This window comes from Gracilinanus agilis, chromosome 4 (assembly GCF_016433145.1).
Source record: "Gracilinanus agilis isolate LMUSP501 chromosome 4, AgileGrace, whole genome shotgun sequence".
Classification (NCBI taxonomy): domain Eukaryota; kingdom Metazoa; phylum Chordata; class Mammalia; order Didelphimorphia; family Didelphidae; genus Gracilinanus; species Gracilinanus agilis.
The window spans coordinates 131,031,676-131,056,452 of NC_058133.1; the positions used below are offsets into that span (position 1 = coordinate 131,031,676).

A 24,777-nucleotide genomic window follows, 5' to 3' on the forward strand; every position below is an offset into this window, starting at 1 on the left:
TCTGGAGGATTTGTTTGCTAGGCTAATAGACATATTTATTTTTATTTTTTTCAAGACAGATGTTGTCTCTTCTACACTGGAAGAGAAAACATAGCTCTACTGCTATTATTGCAACATAGCTAATAAATTTTCTCACCTGAAAAAGCCAAGAATCCCCAAAAACTTCTAAGCTAGCGACAAACAGATCATTTAAGTCTGTGGGTCTATCTTCAATTTCATCCTGCACTTCAGAGCCCCTATTACTCTGCTAAAAATACTTTAAGCCAACGAACAGTATTACAAGTTAAACATGGCAATCCCCAAACTGGTGGATCTGATCACTAATGATTCTTGCTAAGCATACTATCTAATCACAGGCTCAGAATCTCTAACCACCTCCCCATCCTGATTTATTGAGGGCAAAAGATCATGTATTTACAATACATTGTGCCCAACACCATCTGTTTATTAATCTCTAAAGTATTATATAACTAGTTGATTCAAACTTATACGCCTCTGCCCTCTAAATAATTTCAGTTAAAGCAACTACACAGATAGATATTCTTGAAAGTTTAGATCAGCAGTAACCCCTTATATTCTTCCAGGGGCATACTTGACATAGAGAAGTAAAAAGCACATACCCTTTCCCAGTAGTATTCCAGATGTGAAAGCTTTTTTCACTGCCAAGATCTTATTTTCTTTCCAATTCTTTTTCGCCAGATAGTAACTAAAGTGAAATGTGGGCCACCAGTCCTTTCTAGAACTCCACACCTCCTGAATCCAGTCTATGTGCTTTCTAAATGGAGAAAAATGGAGAGAGGTAGTGTAGGGTTGGAAAGCAGACTAACTTTATTAAAATCTATGAAGAGTATTAGCACCACATATGAAGGAGAATATCGTGGAAGTAAATTATTTTTTATTTATTCTCCACCCAACTTCTTTATTTTTTTCATTCATCCACTTGGAAAAATTTTACTCTGAAACCTTATTTATTAAGTATAGATGCTCATGAGATCTACCATCTTAATCAGTATTCGATGTAACAAAAAACACAAGATAAATGGTTTGACTTTTGAAGGCAAGCAATCTAACATACCTGAGGTTTATAATATCTTAGTTTTATGTAGTGACTCAACACACCACACTTTACCAAAGAATCAGCTATTTTAATATATAATATGATATATTATATATTATATCATATAATACATTGTATATATGAATATAAATATAAATATAAAAACTGTATTTAGTCCTCAAAGAATCAACATTTGAACATTTGGTTAAATGTCCAAAACCAAGTAATTATCTGATCACTAAAGACAAATTCCAGAAAAAAATTTTCTTCTTCTCACAAACTCAAAAGTCTTTCTTTTCACAAAAATATAATAGATATGCTTTTTGTTTTTTCAAACTCTTACTTTCTATAGGAGTCCAAGATTATTAATTTTGATATTATTTTAGAAGCACTCAAAAAGCTGACTCTTGTATTGCTTATGATTAATTTCTGTAACCTTGAGTTAAATTGAACCTCAACCTTGCCAATTCCTAGCCCTTCCCTCAGGCTACACTCCAGAAGACTGGTCAGTTATCTTAGTCTCTTTATTTTACCAATAACAATCAATTAATATATGTACCAAGACCTTAGGCCATATGGATTTCCTGAGCATTAGCTCTACCTATTGTGTTAGGTTCCAACAGTTTGTATTTCCTGATGATTACCTCATAGTGCCAATGTATCAGTTGTCTTTTCCCTTCCCCCTATACTGTTGTAACCCCAATAAAAGAGGAGTATGTCAGCTAAGGGTTAAGCTCTTTACCATCAGAGATTCATCCCAGTGAAGCTCTGAACCATGGAAGCTCTTGACCATCAGAGCTCCTAACCATGGAAGCTCTTTTCCACCAGAGCTTGCTCACTGTCTGACTACTTATGCCAGAACTTTCTTTGTGTGTCTTTATTCTCATCTTATGTTCTCTTTCCATTAGTCCTTAACCCATAACCCATTCTCTCAGTCCCTGGTTCCTCTTTCTGAGTGTCCTACCCACCAGGGGCCTTCGTGGAGCCACTGGACGGCTTCACTTTGTCTTAATAACAATTCTTAAGACAGAAAAGGAATGGTTAGGAAAATAGTGTTAAGTGACTTGTTCAGGATCACACAGTTAGGAAGTGTCTGAGGCCAGATTTGAATCCAGGCTCTCCCAATTCCAGGCCTGGTGTTCTATTTACTGTGCCACCAAGGTATGTTTTTTAAAACTACTCTACAAAGGGGGAAAAACTATCCAGGTTATTCTTCTTCCTATTCACCTACTGACATATAACAAAAGGAAAAAAAAAGTCAAAAAGACAGGAGGAAGCCCATTTTTCTGAATATTCCACCAAATGAACATAGTCAGAGATATCAGGGGGACACCCTCTACTAAGGTAAGAGTCATGCAGGAAGATGAAAAAAATTATACTATTAGCAAGATCTTTTCTCTCCTCCAAAACTTTTAGGAATTATGGAAAGATATTACTATTCACATAATAAATCAATTCCTTACAATATGCAGACATAAAACTAGAGTGCTCACAAACCAGTCCTTATTCACTAAACTCAAAATAGATATTTCAATGGCCAAGGCAGTATCCTGCTAGGATGACATATTCAGTTGGATAACATGGCAATCCCTAGACATCTTGTAAAAATGAACAAATGACCTTTCAGCTTCTGGCTTTGTACTTCATAGAGCTGACAGGCCCTGAAGAGAGGTTAAAATGCTGGCATAGAAAATATAAGAAATAAGGGACTCATATTAAAATTGACAAGATACTCTTTCTGCAGCATTGGGGCTAACCAGAATCTTGGGGTATTGGGTTTCCACTGCCTCAGTCATGTAAGATGCTTCATACTTACTCCTTTACTATTTGTTTCAGGTACTTTGCCAGGTAGCTCCAAGCAGTTATGTTCTCTGTGCAACCAGAAAAATCCAAGACTGAAAATATAACTTCTAGCCCCAATTTCTGATGTTCTTCTTTCTCTGCAATGGTCATAGGAGGTCAAGTTAACATATAGCATTGAACTGAGAGAGGCTCAAAAATTAGTTATTGGGTTTCTGCTGGCTACTAATTATTCTGGTCTAGGTCAAAGCTCAGAATAATGCATTGTATGCAATGATTCCCGACAATCCAGAGGAACTTATAAGAAAGAATGCTATCCACATCCAGAGAAAAAGAAATGTGGGAGCAGAAACGCAGAAGAAAAATATATGATTGATTACGTGGTTCGATGGGGATATGATTAGGGTTTTGATGTTAAAAGATCACTCTATTGCAAATATGAACAACATGAAAATAGGTTCTGAACAATGACACATGTATAACCCAGTGGAACTGCTTGTCAGCCCTGAGAGGGAGGAAGGGAGGGATGAGGGGAAGATCATGAATAATGTAACCATGGAAAAATATTCTTAATTAAAATTTTAAAAAAAGAGTAATGCATTGTACACTAAGCATTGTTTGGTACATGATTTTGTATGTGTTTGTGCATGGTTAATTAAGCTGGTTAGTTTGCTTCTAATAAAGCCAATGCTGTGGATTTGATGCCTATAAATTCTCATTACTGAAAAAACAACTCAACACAAAATTCTTATTCTTGGTAATACAGAAAGGAGAGCATAATACTGTCAGGGTGACAGAAAATAATGGATAATCACATGTAGTTCTGAAATCTAAACATGAGCCAAATGTTCAACCTCCTCTATTAACTTTATTCCTAAGTTGCCCAGGATTTTGTTTCTCTCCTTTCCCTACCCGTTTAGATAGAAGAATTAATGATTAATGGAAAGGTCAAAAGTCAAGTACAATATGAAAGAGGACAACATTCCTTAGGAATGTACTACAGGTAACAGATGATGGGCTTTCTTCCTATGCAATGGAGGTCTTCAGCTTTAGAGAGACCCCAGAAATAGTTTGTGCTTGGAAATGACTTAATGTTTCTTTTCATTAAGAAGCATATCTTTTTAATCACTGAAAATGATCTTAGTAATAATTATAATGGATAGATTATATAAATTGAAAAATAACTGCAGTCATTTCCTTCATTGCCCTTTGACTGACCCTAGCAAAAATCTGGACAGGCTACAGTTTGTTTACACAAAGGAAGGAAGATATATACTAAAATGACTTACTTGACTTTCTAAGTAACATGTGAAATTCTAGCATAATCTTATGAGAAGGAACAATCTGGTGCAAAATCTGAAAAACAGAATGGTACTTATTGTTATTATCACATCAGCAGGCAATTTCTAAGATTTCATCTCATTTCAAAGTATTTTCCCCCTCATCTTCAACAAACATTTTTTTCTCTGAAAAACAAAAACAAAAACAAAACTTGAAGATGTTTTGCTTCCATCTTGTTTTGGCTGCTCAAGTGTGTCCTTTACAATTTTGCAAAAATCTTTCCTGAGGAAAATGAAGCAGTTTGGTTTATTTTTACCAACAGAATAATCCAGTTGGTTTCCAAAATCACATTATTTCCTCATTTCTTTTTTTTTTTTAATCAATACTGATGAAAACAATAGACAAAAATTTTTCAAGGTAAAAAATTAATCTAGTTTAATTTGTAATAGCTATCAATTATAAGAAATTATGCAACAGTCACTTAAAATGAAATTTCCCAGAAGAGTAAATGTAAGGACTTTGTCTGGGGGATGTTTCTGCAAAAGCACAATGCCTTTGTTGCCAGGTGTTTAGTTCCTTAAACATTTAATAACCAATTTGCTGAGAAATACAAGATGTTCTGAAAGGATTAGAATGGCCCTTAACATAAGCAGCCTGGCTTGGTAAGAAGGAACACAAACAGGAAGCAAAAGCATACTGCCTAACCCATAATAGGGGCCTAATCAGTTGTCAGTTGGGTGGTGCTCCAGATAGAGGCTGGACCTGGGGTCAGAAAGGCCTAAATTGGCTTACTTTTTTTCTCATCTGTAAAATGGGGATAAATACCTACTTCCCAGAGTTGTGAGGATAAAATGAGGTAACTTTTGTAAAGCATTGAGTAAGTCTAAAAGCACTATATAAAAACTATTATTATATTACTAATAATTGCTCATTCATTTGTTCATCCATTCATTCTGATATACATTCACCTACTTGCCCTTAGGCAAATTACTTAAAGAAACTGAAGCTCAGGGAGGTTATTTTTCACATGGAGATAAAAATTTCTGCTCTACTTCATGGGATTAGTGTGAGAATTAAATAACATACATAAAGTCACTTTGAAAAACTGTAAAGCACCATACCAATATAGGTGCACAGTCAAATGTGTATAAACTACATAGTGGTATTATATACACTGCATATGAAAAACTAGAATTTCAAGTCAAAATACCACTTTTCTCATTATAATATACTTGTAATAATTTCATTTTTTTCTTGATAGGTTGACTTAGTCCCACATTTTCAAGGAACTTTTCAGATCACAATGCAGTCAATTATTAGTTTGTCTTTTTAAAAATCTGTTAAAGGAAGTATATCTAATATCATTAAAGGCATTTTTTTTTTAAGAAACACAACGCAATTTGACCAGTTATTAAGAAAGTCAGTTATGTTAGCCTCATGGATTTGGGAAAATAACACAAAAAAAGTTAACTGAGATTCTAATTCTTAAAAAAACAATTTGCTAAGAGATAGTTTGTACCCTATAAAAAAGTTGATTTTTGGTGCCACCAGGTGGCTACAAAGACCAACATTCAGGATGTAGAAAGCAACTAAGTACTAGGCATGGCAATAAATTTAGAAAGCCTAAAAAGGGGAATGAATGTGAAGAAATCAATTAAATAAGACTGATATATATTGTTTAAAAAAAATCTTGCCTCTAAAATGCAGCATATTAGCTATCCTTTTACCATTAAAGTTTTGTGTTATTACTAATTTGTTAAGTATATCCTTTAACTGAGTCATTGATAAAAATAATAACTAGTATAGAGCCAAAAGTAAAACTATGGGGCCACCTCAACAGTCCTCCTTATAAGTTATTATCAAGCCACTAATCAATATTCTTTGAGGCCCGACTGTTCAATAAGTTCTGAATCTACATAACAGAATTAGTATATAATGCAAACCTATATCTCTTTTTCTCATAAAAATAGCAGAGACTTTGCCAAATAGTTTTCCAAAAATCTAAGCAAACTATATTTATATGATTTCACTGACTTATCAGCCTCATAAGCCAGGTCTTTCTGCTACAAGAAATCCCTGGGAGCCCTTCTGAATCCAAGAAGACTCCATGATATTATTTCTTTTGAGAACACCAGAGATCTATTTGGCTTTCCACAGTCTTCATCTGTTTGTTGGTTTCAAACAGGGTTTTTCTCTTCCCCTGGCCAATGACCAAACAGGATATATTCTTAGTTCTTTAATCTCCTGTCCCTGAAGCAAAGTACTTATTGCTTTGTAAGTCTTCTAAAGACATCAAAGGACAAAAAAGTTCAATAGCATATTATCCCTACAACTGTCTATTTTAATTTTTCTGTTAGACTCTTTAACGTGGATTATTAACTTTTTTATATTATGGCCTTTGGAAGTTTGAAGAAGCCTATGGTATTTCATCTCAAAATAATGTTTTTAAATGTATAAAATATATAGCATTATAAAGGAAACCAATTATATTGAAATAGTTATCAATTTCTTTTTTTAAAAACAAGTTCAAGAAAAGAAAACCTGGGCAAGAAAAGAAACCCTGCCATAAAGGGGAAGACAAAGGTGTTGTCTATAAGTGATAATAGTGGAGCAATGGGTATATACACAGACTCATTGAGTTCCCTAAATATTTTGTCATAAGAGCAAACACAAAACCACTGTGGGGAGATCTTGGAAATGGAATAGGGGAGATAGAGAGGGACTGAGATTTCTGTGTTCAGACTATTGCTAAGGCTCTGGTAGAAGGGATAAAATAATGAGTAAGAGTCCCAATGTGTTGCTTCATCCTTGTCTTTGCAATCACCACTTCAGACAACTGCATATATTCCTTGGACTAGAATAGGAAAGGAGGGAAGTAGAGGCCACAGTTGGTGTGGAGATTCACGTTCAGGTGAGAGGAAATTAAAAAGGAAATTTTAAACAGCAAAAACTAGAAGGAAAGGGACATTTTTGTGGTCCCTGTGATAGGACAAATTTCCTTGGTTTTCATTCATATTCAGGCTGATCCTATGCAAGTTGGGGACCACTTGTAATGACTGCTATGCCAACTATCATAAAAGATTTCTCTCCTCATCCTCAGGCTCCTACTTTCAGAGTGAGAATTAATTATAGGTGTTTACTATGAGGGAGGTACAGAAGAAAAAGTACACTTACCTTTCACTTGTATTTTAAGACTTTATATTAAGAATATCATATGCTGAATAAAATTTGAATACAAATTTTTATTAACATCTTTTAGCAAAAACAAATAAAAACTTCTACTTAAGAATTTTTATCAATATTCAAAATCTAATTGAGACTTTAAAATGTCATACCTTAAGTACATTAATCAATTTATCTTCTGGTGTCTTTTCTTTCTTCAGAAATTTGTATAAGTAGATATGAGCATTTGGATTAGATGGAAAGTTGTTATCATATGCATAATCAATGAGCACCTGTCTGGCTCCATCTTGATCTCCGTAGAATTCTAGCATCTATAAAGAAATGAAAGTACCAACAGGCCAAGTCAAAAACATTAAGGACATATCTCCAACAGCAAAGTTAATTAGATTTCTGAAGACTTCATTACTGACTTAGTAAAAGACCACAGCATACTTACTTGTTTCATTTGGGCACATTAAACACAGAAATGGAATATAGTACAGGGAGCAGAAAAAGTTGCAAATTTTGCTTTCATTGGACTTTTACTCTATAAAAGCTTCCTTTCTGATAAGAGAATGTTACACTAAAACCTTAACCAACAATATAATTTCCATTCATTTCAAGTACTATTTTATCACTAGGAAAGATGGTAAGAACTGCCAGCAATAGGTTGTAGCATAAGGTCCCAAAATTTCCATTGGAATTCTTAAGGGGAGGAAAGGAAGGGAATAAGGATTTATATAGCACCTACTATGTCCTAGGTACTGTGCTTAGCACTTTTTACAAATATTACCTCATTTTATCCTCATATCAACTCTTGCAGGTAGGTGCTGTTATTGCCATCCCCATTTGACAGTTTGAGGAAACTAAGGCAAAAAGCAGTTAAGTTCATTATATAAAGCTAGTAAGTATCTGAGGCTAGACTTTAACTGATTCCACACCCCACGCTCTTCATCACCAGTTGTTAAGGAGTGAAGAACTTCAAAGCAATACATCCACATTCAAAAACTCATTCCCAAGCCAAAAGAGAGAACTGCAAGAATACACATTCTTTTTAAGGGTCCCAGCTTCCACCCAGGTTCCTGGTTCATTGTCCACTATGTGTGGTGTGGATAACTGCCCGGTGGCTTTACAAATGCCATAATTATCACAATGGGATCAGTAACATTTGTGAGTTTTGCACCTAATGAGTAATTTGCTCAGCTCATCACCATCTTCAGACCTTGCTGCCAAGTAACTCAGTACCAAGTACCCTTTTGCACTTAAATGATTAACCATGGTGTCACAACCCTTCACCAACAAATAAGTAGGGAAAGGTCAGCATCAAACCACTGAAAATTAACCATGACTATCTCAGAGTGCTGACATAACTCAGTCAAGCATTGTAATTCATCATAATTCTATTTTTTATATAAAATATTTTTTCATAGTTATGTGATTCATGTTTCCTCACTCCCTTCTTCCTCCCCCCTCCTAGAGCTGACAAGCAGTTCCTCTCTGGGTTATACATGTATCATTGTTCAAAACCTATTTCCAGGGTAGCTCAGTGGATTGAGAGCCAGACCTAGAGATGGGAGGTCCTAGGTTCAAATCTGGCCTCAGACACTTCCCAGCTGTTTGACCCTGGGCAAGTCACTTGACCCCCATTGCCTAAAAAACAAAAAACAAACAAACCAATTTCCATGTTATTCATATATGCAGTAGAGCGATCCTTTAACATCAAAACCCTATCGCACTGCATGGTCAATCCTATGTTTTTCTTCTGCATTTCTGCTCCCACAGTTCTTTCTCTGGATAGCATTCTTTCTCCCAAGTTCCTTGGATTGTCCTGGATCATCGCATTGCTGCTAGTACAGAAGTCCATTACATACGATTGTGCTACAGTGTACAGTGCTCTGGTTCTGCTCCTTTTGCTCTGCATCAATTCCTGGAGGTCTTTCCAGTTCACGTGGAATTCCTCCAGTTCTTTATTCCCTCCAGCATAATAGTATTCCATCACCATCAGATACCACAATTTGTTCAGCCATTCCCCAACCGAAGGACACCCCCTCATTTTCCAATTTTTTGCCATCACAAAGAGCTTCATCTATAAATATTTTTGTACAAGTCTTTTTCCTTATTATATGACCTTTTTTCAGATCTTTTTAAATTTTAACTAATGCTACAGACTGCAAGGTATTAAAAAATCTGCTTTCTTTTGGGCTCTCTAATAGTAATGAAGAATTGGAATGTGTCATAATGCATTGGATAGCATCCTGAATTTGGAGTTCAAGGGCCAAGGTTTAAAATCCCAGTTCAGCAGTATCTATATAACTGTGGGCACATTATTTAACTGTATTTAGTTTTCTCATCTGTAAAGTGAGGTTACTGTATTATTATTATTATTTCTAAGTTTCATTCCAGTTCTAACTCTATGTTCCTATGAATTGGCATACAATTTCACCACTGAGTCTTGATAACCAAGAGAGGGGAAAAAAGGATTCCTACTCCATTCTAAATATTTGGTAAAAAAAATCAATTATCAGGGGCAGCTGGTGGTTCACTGGATAAAGGCCTAGAAATAGGGGGTCCTAGGTTCAAATATGACCTCAGACAGTTTCTAGCTATATGACCTTGGGAAAATCATTTAACTCCAGTTACCTAGCCCTTATTTCTCTTCTGCCTTGAAACCAATAGTTGGTATCAATTTAAAGACATAAAGTAAATACGTGTACAAAAATATTCATAGCCATACTCTTTGTGGTGGCAAAAACTTGGAAAATGAGGGGATGTCCTTCGAATGGGGAATTGCTGAACAAATTGTGGTATCTGATGGTGATGGAATAATATTGTGCTGAAAGGAATAATGAACTGGAGGAATTCCATGTGAACTGGAAAGACCTCCAGGAATTGATGCAGAGTGAAAGGAACAGAACCAGGGGAACACTGTACACAGAGACTAATAATACACTGTGGCACAATCAAATGTAATGGACTTCTCTACTAGCAGTAATGCAATGATCCAGGACAATTCTGAGGGAACTTATGAGAAAGAACACTATCCACATCCAGAAAAAGAACTGTGGGAGTAGAAACACAGAAGAAAAAAGTATTTCCTTGATCACATAGTTCAATGGGGATATGATTGGGGATGTAGACTCTAAATAATCACTCTATTGCAAATATCAATATGGAATTAGGTCTTGATCAATGATACATGTAAAACCCAGTTGAATTGTGTGTTGGCTATGGGAGGGGGAAGAAAAGAGGGATGGAGAGAACATGATTCGTGTAACCATGGAAAAATATTCTAAATTAATTAAACAAAAAAAATTTTAAACTTAAAAAAATAAAGATATATAATAAAGGTCTCAAAAATAAATAAATAATCAGTGAAAGTGAATGCACAATGTTCATAGCATATTAGTAAAATAACCATTCATGGGGGCAGCTGAGTAGCACAGTGGATTGAGAGCCACACCTAGAGAGGGGAGATCCTAGGTTCAAATCTGGCCTCAGACATTTCCTATCTGTGTGACCCTGGGCAAGTCACTTAACTCCCATTGCCTAACCCTTACTGCTCTTCTGCCTTAGAACCCATACTATGTATGGGTTCTAAGGCAGAAAGTCAGGGTTTAAAAAAATTCATATTCAAGGATTTTTTTAATATAATCTTCCTTCTGAGCTATTAAAGATTAAGGAAAGTCTTTGAATATAATTTTTTAAATATACTTTAAAAGTGAAGGAAGAACCAATTAAACTTTGAGTAATCTGCTTACCTCTACATAACTCTTTACAAAAGGGTCCCATATTCCAGGGATTTTAATGATCTCATGAAGATTTACTGATGCCTGTCGGAAGTAGCTGTGCATGTCCTGGGTTGCTGCATTGGTGGCAAAACCATCCATATCTGTCCAAAAATTGAATTTCAAAGTTATTTGGTCACCTAGAAGCAAAAGCTCTCAGGGACCAGCATCCCTCAAACCTCCACCCCCCACCAAAAAAAAAAGGGAAGCAAGTGTCTCTTAGTACCAGAACTTAGCCAGTGCCTACGGAGATTTGGCAGTGTGGTTTGGGGGGAAAACAGCAGACTAAGAAGTGACATGAAAAATGAAAAATGATAGGTGATCTACATATCTTTTGACTAGGATAGAGTTAAAAATTGAATACCAAATTTAACTACCATTTGTCAAGCTCTATGCCAGGTACAAAGGATGACATACAGGTAAGTAAGACACTGTCCCTGAGCTACTGAAGTTTGCAATCTAGCAGGAGGCATATAAAATACACATAACTAAAATACAAAACAGATCATTGTGAGTCCCTAAGAGAGGGAATGAGCACACAGGACTAGTCAAGGTTTGAGGAAGGAAAAGCTATTTTCATATGGGGATGGAGGACAGAGAAGGATTCATAAAAGAAACGATACTTGAAGTAGGTCTTGAAAGAAAAGATTTCAGTTAAGCAGAGAGGGGGTGGTGGCAAGAGGGAGGAAACAGACAACAGGGTAGAAATTCCAGACCTGGGGGATAACATGAGCAAGCAGAGAGCTGGAAGAAGCTGGGCCATGCATGGTGAGTAGCCTGGGCTTTGCAGAAGTACAGAATGTGCTACAGGAAGTACGAGGAGCTACGACTACAAAGATAAGCTTGAATCCTGTGACAAAGGGTCTTAAATGTCAGACTAAGGACTTGGGACTTGAGCAAGCAATAGGGAGCAGCTGAAGAATGATAAAGAGTGACAAGTCCAGAGGAGTAGAGAAAGAAGATTATTAGTCTGTGAGATGGGTGGTATGATGCAAAAATGAGATTCCATGCAGCCAGAGGCAGTTAAATGTCTCAGCAGATAGAGCTCAGGCCTGGAGTCAGGAAGTCCTGGGTTCAAATCTGACTTCAGATACTTCCTAGCTGTGTGACCCTGGGCAAGTCACTTAACTCCAATTGCCTGGCTCTTATTGCTCTTCTGCCTTGGCAGGAACACTGTAAAGGCAGGTTGGGGAAAGCAACCTTTTAGAATGTTGAAAGCTGGCTGACTGACATGGACTATTGGTTGGAGGAGAGCAAGGCATTGTGGGAAGGAAGAATCCTGAAGGAAGGGCTTTTGATCAAGGATCTCAAGGTGAGAGGAGGAGACAAGCTCACTCAGTGACCAATTTGAGAGCTGATCCAAAGAGTTTCTTGGACAGTCACTCCCCAAAGCCTGGTGTTCCTGTCAGCATCTAATACCATCTAACGGAGATTGAGATCTCCTGATCCCTGAGAGGTCTGGGACTCTAGGAGCAGAGCCCAAGGGCTCAACCATACCTGCCTTACAGAAGGGCCCTACCTTATTTCCAATAGCACAGATCATAGGTAGAAATAAGATTTAAGGGGAAGGGAAGGTAAACCTCTGGTTTCAGCCATTTTGGGCTGGCCAGGGGGAAGGACCTTATGGATTTAGACTTTTAGGGTTTTCCTGATTACCTCCATCCTCCCCATCTTCAACTACCTTAATTCACCTTAATAAACAGTTTGAAGTCAGATAAAAGGAGAAGTTATTTTCAAGAGACAGAGAGGGGAAAGAAGTCTGAGAGAGCTGCTCAGGCCAGACTCCATTCTGAGCAAGTCCCCCTGTGATGCCGGCTTTACCCAGCGGGGAGGCTTCTGCCTGGGGAGGGTCTATGCTTATCCAGCCAGATACTACCCACGTTACCAGCTAGGAAAGTCTTCCCTCAAGCCATCAGTGCTGGCTCCTTTCTCTGATTAGTCATCATGGAGAAAACTCCTCCATTGTTAAAGTAATAGTGATATATTGAAAGGGGAGCTGACAGGCACTCACACCAAGTCTTTCCTCCCCTTGCCATCAAATACTCTCAAATATATCCATTAATATTGATTCTAAGACAGAAGGCAAGTATTTTAAAAAGAGATCCCATATAGCCAGATACTGCAAAACACAATTGGTTCAAAGCCACGGAAGTCAAGAACAATTACCAAACTATATTTATATGGTCAAGTGGTTTATTTCTTTGCTAATTATATGAAGCTTTCTGCCTATGCTTTCTAAGGCAGTCATTTGAAGTTTAAAAAAAAATCTGAAAAGCTATATATACCTTTTGCTAACTTTTTTCTTTGCTTTTGCAAAGCTATCAGCTGTTAAATATTTACTTGTTTTTTTTATACAGAAAAGAATAAGAAAATGAAATATTGACTTAAAATGTGATCCTAATCATTTATAAGTTACTGAGTATTTCCTGGGCATAAAAGGTTATGTGGGCAGAACATTTTACTAGAGTCCCTGTCATGAAGAATTTATAAACCAAATAGGAAAATGGAGCACTCACATAATCAGCAACTTGACAATAAATAGCATCAATTCAACATCAACATGAAATAAAGGAATCAATGTTGAGTTTGTTTATATATATATATATATATATATATATATATATACACATTTATTTATTTATTTATTTATGTTTGTGTATATTTATTTATATGTGTATGTATATATATATATATATATGTATGTATGTATGTATGTATTTGTCTGTTTATTTATTTGTTTATTTATTTAATGAGGAAAGATTTCCTGAATATAAACCTCTAAATTCAAACATAACTTTTTTTAAACCCTTACAGTCAGGCTATTCCAAAGCAGAAGAGCAATAAGGGCTAGGCAGTGGGGGTTAAGTGTCTTGCCCTGGGATAAATAAGAAATGTTTGAGGTTACATTTGAACCCAGGACTTCCCATCTCCAGGTCTGGCTCTTTATCCACTGAGTCACCTAACTGCCCCACATATGACACAAATAATTAGAGTAGTAAAAACAAAATTACTCATATTTATACAGTATTTTAAGAATCATAAAATACTTTTCTAATAACCTGTGAAGTAGACAGAGCAAACATCACCTCTGTTTTACGGATGATATAACTGAAGCCTCCCCTCTCTGCTCTAAGAAAGGAAGGAGAGAGATGTGGAGAGAGAGAAAGGAAAATGTTCATTTAAAAAAGATCCAGGGGGTTTTAATCACCTACAATCTCAATGGCTCAATAGTGTGACAGTATCTACGAAAGCTTCCAGGAATAAGGAGGTGAAAATGCTAAGAAACTTTGCTCTAATCAGACCACATTTGGTGTGCTGGGTTCAGTTTTGACTGTCATTTAGGAAGAACATTAATAAGCTGAAAAGTATCTAGGATGATGAAAGATCTCAAGGGTAAACAAAATAAAGGCCAGTTGAAAAAATTTGGGGTATTTAACCTGAAGATGACTTGGAAGAGGTTAGGAGGAACATGTTATCTTCCAGGTAGGTGAACAACTATGCAGGAAGCCATCAAAGTTCATGACATTCACACAGCCTGCATGAGCTATGGAACCCGCAAAGCAGGTGTCAGAAGGATGGATATTTCTCACTCAATTTCCCCTATATGACTCTTTTCTCACTAGCATTCCCTTTTACTGAAACTATTAACATCAGTGTCCTTATTCAACCCCAGGGAGACACAGAAAAACAATACGGGTTCATGGCAAGAACAACCATAGTCACAGACCACTCACTATCCCAAAATAAAACCCCTAAACAAACCCCCACAATACAGAAACTTTCCCTAGAATCATCCCTGCAATAAACCAATTGTTAGTGAGTTAATGCAAGTTTCTAAATTCCCCAGCAAGAATGTACTTGGCCAGAATTTGCTCCGAAACTCCCACTGATCAAGGAAATAGTGAATTACAAGGAAAACACGGGAATGACAAATTAGCACAGAATCACCCTTCCAGAACTGCATTTTTATTAAATCTGTAGCAGAAAGAACAGCAAACTTACCTTTGACAAATAGTGAAAAATTAAAGACTAATTGAAACAATATTTGGACCAAACTGATATTATTGTATCTTCTTTGATGTAATCAACTACCATAACTATCTTCTTTATTAATGACAGGTGTCTGAATAGCATAAAGTAAGAATATGCATGATCTAATTAGTTAAAATATAATCAACCATTATGCTTAGCTAGGAAATGATGGCTGAAAATAATAAAGTTCCAACTAAGCCATTCCGTAATGAATAATTTTTGACAAGCTTGCTTCTTTGTTTAATCACAATTAGTAAATGCCAATCATATGATAGATATTTCAGAAGTTAATGTGACTTTTAATGTATGAGAAAATCAAAACCCATATGAGATCACAAAGAAAAAAGGGTATAAAAATAAAAATCAGCAGATGGCATCAGAGAACAGCCTCTGCAATATCACTTGCACTCTGGCTCGTTTTCACTTCATTTTGCCACGCCAACCTACCTCCAGAGACCCCCGAGCAAAGAGCGGGCTCTTCGCATAACTGTAAGAGAGATTAGATTTGTTCTTTTTGACATCAAAAGGCAAAACCAAGAGAAGTGGGTAGAAGATGCCCAGAAACAAATTTAGGCATGATGTAAGAGAAAACTTCCTAAAAGATAGCTATCCAAAAGTGCAAAAGGACACCTCAAGAAATAGCAGGTTCCTATTCAATGGAGGACACTAGTTAGACATCTACTTATCAAATATATTGTACAGAGGATTTTTTTCAAGTATGAGTTGGATCAGATGACCCCAGAGATGCCTTCCAACTCTGAAATTTTGGGATTGTGAGTCTAGAGTTGAAAGAGATCCTATCAGATGGCTGCAATCTGCCCAATAGGAAATGAAGTCATTTGTCCTAACTATTACAGGTATACTTGGGAGCCGGAGAACAGAAGAAAAAAATTTGCAAATCATTCTAGGAATACAGATTTTATGAATTTATGAAATTTTATGGAAGGATTTCCAAATAGCAATAAGGACTCAGCTGTGGTTAAGCATTATAAATTTATAGCAGGTGAATCAATTGGATTTCATGACTTTCTCCAGGGACACTTAGGAACCCAGAAACAGCAGAAAAATCAGATGGTGGACTCTCTTCAGGAGTTAAGGATTAGGGGGAAGCCAGGTGAGTCAGTAGAGATCCAGGCCCAGAGATGGGAGGTCCTGGGTTCAAATCTAGCCTTAGACGCCTCTTAGCTGTGTGACCCTGGGCAAGTCATTCTTGTAACTCAAGTAACTCCCATTGCCTAGCCCTTGCCACTCTTCTGCCTTGGAACCAATAGACAATATTGATTCTAAGATGGAAGATAAGGGATTTTTTAAAAAAGAGTTAAGGATTAGCAGCTCAGGAATAATAGAAGGCTTTAAAGAAAGAAACTGCCAAAAGGATTGATAACTAGCAGTGGACTCAAAACTAAAATCAAAATAAGTCCTAAGAATATAAACCTAGAAGCTTGAGGGTATGACAGTCAGTAATAAGATTATGAAGAGCTATCAGTTTGAAAGGAAAAGTTGGGATATAAGTTTCACATGCCAGCAGTGGTAGAAAATGGTTATAATCATACTTGAATGAAAATGGAAATGTTGGTGCAAAAGCATGGAAAGGGTTGAATTGCAGGAAAATCAGTTGGATTTGACACAATTTACCTGGTACTATCATTTACTTGTATTAGTCTTACAAAATGAACAAAATGGGGTCCATTAAAAATTTGCATGAAGGAAAATCCATAAGTCTATAATCCATAAAATCTATAAGTCACTACTACATAAATGACAAACCAATTTTGAAACTATTAATAGCAATTAAATTTTTTAAAAAGCAACTGATCATTTTATGGATGCCAATGAATTGGCATATGGATGCCAAATATAGATGCCAAAGAGATTCCCAACTAGGACAATTTTGAGATACTAGAAATTATACCAAAGGAAATGATGAAATTTCCTTTGCTAGAGGTTTTCCTTTCTCTGCAATATACAAATAAAGTCTAAAGATGAATAAAATAATCTCACAATGTCCTCTGTACTCCTAGATATCAAGTAAAGCCTAAAGTTTACTCACCAAATCTGGACAGTTCGGTCCTCTTTTTAGACCACGTGTAATAATCCAAAAGTCCTCTGTATGCCTGAATAAGTTTAATTAATTTTTCTTGGGAAGCAGACATTTCACCATATCTCCAGCTTTCTGCCTGGTTTAGGTTTCTGTAAGCATCCTCAACCATTCCCTTATGCAGAAGGTATAATGCATGTTGTAAAGAGATCTACAAGTAAAAAAAAACAAACAATGCTGGGTCATGGATTCCAAATATGAAAGGCAGAAAAGAATAGGGAATAAAAAGGTAGCTTCAGAATCAGCAATGCATGGTTCCAAGTCCAACATCTGGCACACACTGACTTTATGACACCAGCAAATCACATCATCCCATAAAGGCAACACTCTCAAGAATGTTAATTTTAATGCAATCCCTGCTTTGGTAGCAGGAATCTGAAGAAAGAATCCTAAAGGAATTCTCTACATCAAGGAAATTATAAGATGAGACACAGGAACTGTGGGAATATATAAAAAAGGTTGAGAAATGGCCCCTGATTTTAAGAAACTTAAATCTAGTAGAAGACAAGATTGATGTTCATGAAACAATATGAAATACAAGTTCACTATTTTGAGGCTTGATTTATAATCTTTTTTGTCTCCCATTCACTGGCAGAGATGGTTAACCCTTATAACTTCATAGATGATCTTTTGGTGTTGTTGGGGCAGAAAACACCCTGCAGTCAACTTGGTGATGAACCTGTCCAAAAATAGCGTGGTTGGTCCATGGAGGAGAGGCATGAAATCAGTTAGCTATTAAGTCTGTACTTTCTAGCCTGGTAGGCCCTGTCAGAGGTTGCATTCTGTGGAAAATTAATATTGAATTATGATGTAGAATTGGTTTCCCTCACTGAACCCCCAAAATAGTTTGATTTTAAAGCATGAAAAGTTTTTCCCCAGACTATGAAATTGGGTTGGGTCCTCCCTTCTTTTGCTTAGATCTTTTACAGGCAAGGTAGAAATCTATTCTTTTATCTATAAACAAAAACTCAATAATGAAATAAACTCTAGCCCCCAAGGTGGTCCAGTCAATTGTGAAGAGGAAAGCTCCTGAGACCCACTTATTCTTGTGATGAAGTGGTGAGGCCTCTGAGGCCACTTCCTACATACCTGTTTTCCAATCAGAAATCTCTTAGGATGTTCTGGGAAAGGACTGGATGATGATGTCTTAAGGACTATACAAGATGTACAGGGAAAGGAAGTCAAGCTCTTTTTTGGCCCTTTCTTGCCTTTTTTCTTTTTTTTTTTTGCCCAGCCTACTTACACTTAAGCCTCTGTTCTCTCTGGCCTAACCTGGTTGCCTGGCTACTCACACTCAGTCTCTCATTTTTAGGCCTGCTCAAGTTTTGACATCTGTTTGGACTATGGAGGGAGTCCAATAGCTAGTCAGAAATCTTGATCAGTCATTAATAAATATTCAAAAAATTTAAAATATAGCCTCCTGAGAATTCCATTTATTACAATTCTACTGGCATATGAATAAGATGGAATATTATTAATATGATTGAGAATGACAAAATGAATAACATAACATAACCACAACTATAGAACACATTCTCTCTGAAATTCTTCTCTGGAAATCTGGGAGAAATTCAAACATGAGAGTCTCATTATTTTCCTTTTGAAAATACTCAGAGGCCAGAAAAGGCCATAGAACATGAGAGGATAGTATAGAGAACTAAAAAGAAACAGTAAGTCGGGTAGTAGATGTTTTATAGGCACTCGTCATGAAGCATCCTTTTATTCATTTAGGGGGTTCCACTATCCCTTCCCATCCCCTTCCATCAATTTTTCATCATCACTGGGATCTCAATTGTCAGTATGGTACAGTGGGTAGAGTACTGCATTTGGAAGTCCAAAAGACCTGGGTTTAAATCCTGTTTTACTAGATATGTGACCCTGGACAAATCATTTAATCTCTCTCTCACTTTCCCCATATGTAAAATGAGACAGTAGTACTGGATGGTTCCTAAACACCCTTTGAGCTCTAAATTGTTGATCCTACCATGCTACAAGTCTTTCCTTACCTTTAAATAATTCTGGACACCGATATTTTTCATCCGGTCAGCAAAGGCACTGAAGGTTTCAATATTACTCTTGGGATGGTGATATAAAATTTCACTTCCCAATTTCCAAATGTTCTGCCAAGTAAATGTAGGATAAAGAGGAAAAGATAAGATTCAAAATGTTAAATTCTTTCCAGTTTCGATTTCTACCAGAGAAAACTATCATTAAACCTCACCATTTCCTTAAAAAAACAACAGCACTTTAAAAAACATTAAACTACCAAAAAGCTGGGACCAGTAATCTCACCTAGAGTGAATCCAAATTTTAATTTGGAAAATTATCAGCAAAAGGTATCATCAGACCAATAAAAATTATCTCTTTACTTAGTTAAGCCTACTTTTATGTTATTTCTAGCCACCAAGATTTAGGATTCTTCTTTCTGATGGGCTTCTTTATTTTTGCTTTTATTTTTCCCTTTCCTTCTTTGGCTTAATTTAACCATATAATGTTCACTTCAAGTAAGATATAAATGAAATTCTAAAACATAGTCTTGGTATCTGCTGTGAGCTGCATGGATATCTCCCATAACATTCCCAACAAGTGGCCATCCAGCCTGTTTGTTCACTAGGAACTCATTACATTATGATAGCCCACTTTATTTTCTGAGAATTCTAACTAGGAAGCTTTTTCCTACATTAAGCTAAACCATCTTATTGTGAAATTAAATTTATTATCCTCTGTTTTGCTTCTGTGTCCCAAGGACCATTGGCCTTTCCATCTGACTCACAGCTGAAACCTCCTTTATGTGCTGTTTCTCCCCATTAAAATGTTAGCTTCTTGAGAACATACTGTCTTGATTTCCTATTTATATCCCCAGCATTTATCACAGAACTCTGAAAACAGTAAATACTCCTTCCCCACCTCCACCTCTCTCTCTCACTTTCAAAAAAAAAAAGCAATCCAATCCAGCAAGCATTTTTAAACACTTGCTGTCAACAAGGAACTATCCCGGTGCTGGGGATATAAAGACAAAATAGAAGATATAAATGGATAAGTGTAATAATATATAATTGGAAATAGGAGGAAAGAGTGAGCACTGTCGACTATGGGGATCAGGAAAGGCTGCCCAAAAGAGATGGCATGTGAGCTGAAAATTATAAGGCAGGCAGGAAGAAAGGTAGGATTCTAAGAGGCAGAGAGGAAGATGAGGAGGAAGTATCTTCCAGCCTGGCACATAGGCAGGAAATAGAAGGTCATACCTATGGGACCTCTTTAGATGAAACACAAAAAGCGTGAGAGTAGTGATGTGCAATAATAAACCTAGAAAGGGTGGCTACAACCAAATTATGGGGGCTTTAAATGCCACATTGAAGAATTTTTGTTTTTTGAATTTTGTCCTAAATGAAATAGGGAGTCAATTAAATTTCCAGGGAAGGAGGTGACAGTCAAATTTTTACTTTAAGGAAGACACTTTTGCAATTATGTTGAGAATGGCCTGGAGAAGAGGCTAGAAGCCAAAAGCCCAATAGGAAACTGCTGCAATGGGCCAGGGGAGAGGAGATGAGGGACAAAACCAAGGTTAGGGCTCTCTGGGTGGAAAAAAAGGATGGATTTTAGAGATGCTGCGGAAATAGAATCAACAAGAGGTGGCAACTGATTAGTCAAAGAGTATAAATTGGTGGAATGAGTCAAGAATAATCCCACCACATTTGCTGAATGGGTCCTTTTTCTTGACATAATCTAAATGCTCATTCTTCACAATTCAGAAATGAATGTTTATTTCATTTGTAGAAGGCAGAACCACAGAATCAAAGAATTTTACAGCTAAGCCTTAGAGACTTTCTAGTCGAACTATTCTTTTGGAGAGATTAAAGAAATCATAGCCCAAAAAGGGAGTCATTTGCTCAAGATAATACAGATTCAATTTGCAAATAAACAAATAACTTATTATTTCATTAATTATAGCCAAAAGAAGCAGAAATTATGAAGTCAATGGGTGGCAACTTGTCTCCAAATGAAGGGTAATCATGATGATTTGAAAATTTTACAATTATTTATTCAAACCATCCCATCACTTTTTAAATTCTACTTCATTACAAACACAAAAACATATAGGGAAGATCCTCCCTTCATCTATGCACACAACCTTCAGAAGTTGCTTTTATTTAAAATAATCTTTAAAATTTAACAAAGACATTTTGATTAAAAATCTTGAGTCCTGAGAAAATTCCTCATTCTCAATAAAAGAGAAGTATTAACTTGGGCTCCCTCTCATTCCCATCATTTGCTCACTTGCCTCTGGGGCCACCTGCCGTTTCTGGCTGTTAAAATCCTCCAAGGTCTGGAGATAACACTGTAGGAACTCAGAGGCTCGTTGCCATTGATGTTTCAGCAGGGCTTCCCGTATGAAGTTTAAACAAATGCTTGTTGTCTGAGCAAAATTTGTCCCCTTACAACCACGACTCACTTTAAAAAATAAAGTTAAGCAGAAAGTCACCACAGTGCAAGAAATAATTAATTTTGTAAGTATAGATATTCCCTATATAAGGCTGCATTGACCAAGATTATTTCATAATAATATCATTAATACTTTTTAAAAATTACATTCTTCTTAGGTCTGGAAACTGATAAGACACAATTCAGCCAGTTATCCATTATCCCTAACATTTTACCTAACATTAGATTTTTATGAAACTATCACAGAATCAAAGAAAGGTAGACTTGGAATGATCTTGTCCTATCCCCCATCCCATTTTACAGATAAGGAAAATGAGCTTCAGAGGTGAAGTGACTTGTACAAAGATCACATAGTTAATTTCCAGGGGTAGATGTAAGACTCTATAGAACTGGCTCTCCTTGACTTCCTACAAGTACCTATCCATTACACTGTGCTTTGGCAGAAAACATGTTTGCTTCAAATACTTCTACTGTTGGCCTTCATATTTGAAGAGGACCAAAATGACACTACTAGTGATACCTTTTGACTTGAGCATAAACTGGATTTAAGGAAGGCAAAGTTGCACAAAGTTGTCAGCCTCACTTTCTTTTCCAGTCATCAAAGTTCAGTAGCAAGTCAAAAGTCAAGAGGACTGATAATGACTAAAAAGGCAGTGGAGAACCATGGCTTCTTCAGTATCTGACCAAGCTCTAACTGTTCACATCCCTGTTTTATTACTTTTCTTATTAAATTTTTATAACGACAGGGCCTAAAGCCCTGATGATGAGCTATGGTAATACATCAGATTCTGGACCAATCTGAATTGTCTATACACAGTCCTGTACAATCAAATTTTGGGGGATACAGTTGCTCAAACAACTACAAATCTACTGGCCTATACCTTTTAAGCACATTTTTCTTCTTTTTGTCCACAAGGATAACTTTATCAAATGTTTTGATGAAATTATGACATACCCTGGCTACAGAATTACCTATCAATTCTATTAAGAAAATAAGTAAGATTACACTGGCATGACTTGTTCTAAGTGAACCCATGCTAGATACTAATAATGGTCACTTCCTTTCTAGGTGTGCACAAACCATAAATTTAATAAATCTCTCTAAATTCTGGGGCTTCTGGGGCAATGTAGATACATATCAACTATATCAATAGTCTAATGTTTATAGAATCCATTTTTTTCTCCTTTTTGAAAACTGGGACATTTGTCAATTTCCAGTCTTCTAGCACTTTTTTCATCCTCCAAGAATCTACAAAGATTATTGACAACATTTCATTGATCTCACTGGCATCTTGTTTCAATACCACAGAACATTATTTGTCTGGACCAGGTGATAAGCTCAGTTACTCCAGCCAGGCATTCTCTTACAATCTCTTTGACTATCTTTGGCTCCAATTTCCTCTTAATCATTTATTCTACCCTTTCCAGAATGAAGATCATTCTCCTTCTAGGAAAATATAAAATAAAATAGTTGAATTTTTCTGCCTATTCTGCCTTTTTTAACATTAACACCATTTGCCACAAACAATACACTTATTTCAGTACATCCTGTTTAGTTTGTCTGGCATAACCCTGAGAAGTCTTCATGATGACTCTTTGCAAGCTTCAGCTTTGGCTATATCTTTCACATTTCTGACATTATTTGTATAAATCTGCGTCAGTCTCTTATATTTTTCTTCAGTTATACACCTTCTTTGAGACAGTCTTTGTAATTCTGAGCTCAGCTCCCTATACATACATTTAAATATGTCTTCCTTTTTTTTCCATATCAGAATCTCTGAAGATGCTAGAGACTGTCAGAATTTAATTTGGGGGTAATCAAATTACATAACTTGAGAGCTAGAGAGAACTTCCATAGTCATCTATTCCAACTTCTAATCCAAAAAAACAACACTATTAAGACCTATCTGACAAGTAATCAATTAACTTCCAGTCCTTTACATTTTCTTTGGGCCATTTTAATTTTTAGAATCACAAACAATAAGCTTATATCTATTATTCCCAAGATTTTTGAAATTTGCTTTCCTAAAGCCTAGAGCTTATGTCAAAGAATCATTCCTAGGTTCATGTGCCTGAGTGGTGACTTCATAGGCCATAATGGCAATGGTGGCGAGTCCATCTCTGATGGGAACTTCATCCCAAAGCACACTGCTCTTGGCTTCTTATATATAGCAAATGCTGGGCTCAAACCAACTGGCTCTCAGTTTTTCAGCTGTATTGCTGATTAATTGGCTGGATGATAAGTATATGGTCTTTAACCGAGTAAAAGAATGTAAGAATATAGTGGAAGTCATGGAACGCTTCAGTTCTAAGAATGGCAAGACTAGCAAAAAGATCACCACTACAGACTGAGGCCAAATCTTAGGAATATTTTAAATTTGTTTTTGTCTTAACTATCAAATCATTCCTCTGTGGCTGAAAAGAGCACCTGGAAACCTCATCTACTCTCATAATCCTTATGATCTCATTTGCTATAATTCTCTTTGGATTTCATTTCTCTTTTCCTTCCACTAGTCTAGCTAAACAATAAAGTTAAGTTTATTATTATGAAATAAAAACTAAACTACAAAAAAATCAGTTAGTTTAAGCTCCCCAATTTATACATGAAGGAGCTAAGAAACAAAAATATAGTTATCTGCCCAAGTTCACACTGACAGCATTTGGTAGCATAAGATCTAGAAGCTAAGTCTTCTGCCTGACTCCCAATCCAATTTCCTTTAAGCCAGAGTTAAGAATTTATACAATATACTATATATAGTATAGGGAAGTATACTTCCCTAGAACTGTAAGAGGACATTAGGCCCACTTCAAGTGGAAGAACAAAATTTATAAGGAAATCCTCATAAAATGGTAAACTTATCTAGAATCCAAACAATCAGAAAGCTCAAATTACTATATTTGTTTTTCAATTTTGCATAGTCTTCTCATTGGTTACTTCCACTTACCTGTACTCTGGACATGCTGAGAGAGCCAAGGTAAATATATTTCTGGACCAGAGCCTACTGATGCTTCTACTTGATCATCCTCTTCCACAGGCCTCATCAATTCCTCACTGAAAGAATCCATATCTACTCCAAATGAAGAAGAATAATTATAACCTCTGTACATAAATTTACAAC

General features: G+C 36.3%; 1 protein-coding gene and 1 pseudogene across 1 annotated transcript; one reads left to right on the forward strand and one right to left on the reverse strand.

Annotated features, from left to right (window-relative positions):
• Nucleotides 1-570: 570 nt before the first annotated feature.
• TAF1A (TATA-box binding protein associated factor, RNA polymerase I subunit A) lies at nt 571-24,724 on the reverse strand. The gene is made up of 9 exons (XM_044674964.1): nt 24,604-24,724; nt 21,498-21,667; nt 19,222-19,335; nt 17,168-17,366; nt 11,059-11,189; nt 7,474-7,632; nt 4,147-4,213; nt 2,874-2,997; nt 571-775 (listed from the first exon to the last, which is right to left on the reverse strand). Exons 1-9 carry the CDS (start codon nt 24,722-24,724, stop codon nt 571-573), a joined length of 1,290 nt encoding a protein of 429 aa, XP_044530899.1.
• Nucleotides 23,725-24,034, forward strand: LOC123244526 (annotated as a pseudogene).
• Nucleotides 24,725-24,777: the final 53 nt, after the last annotated feature.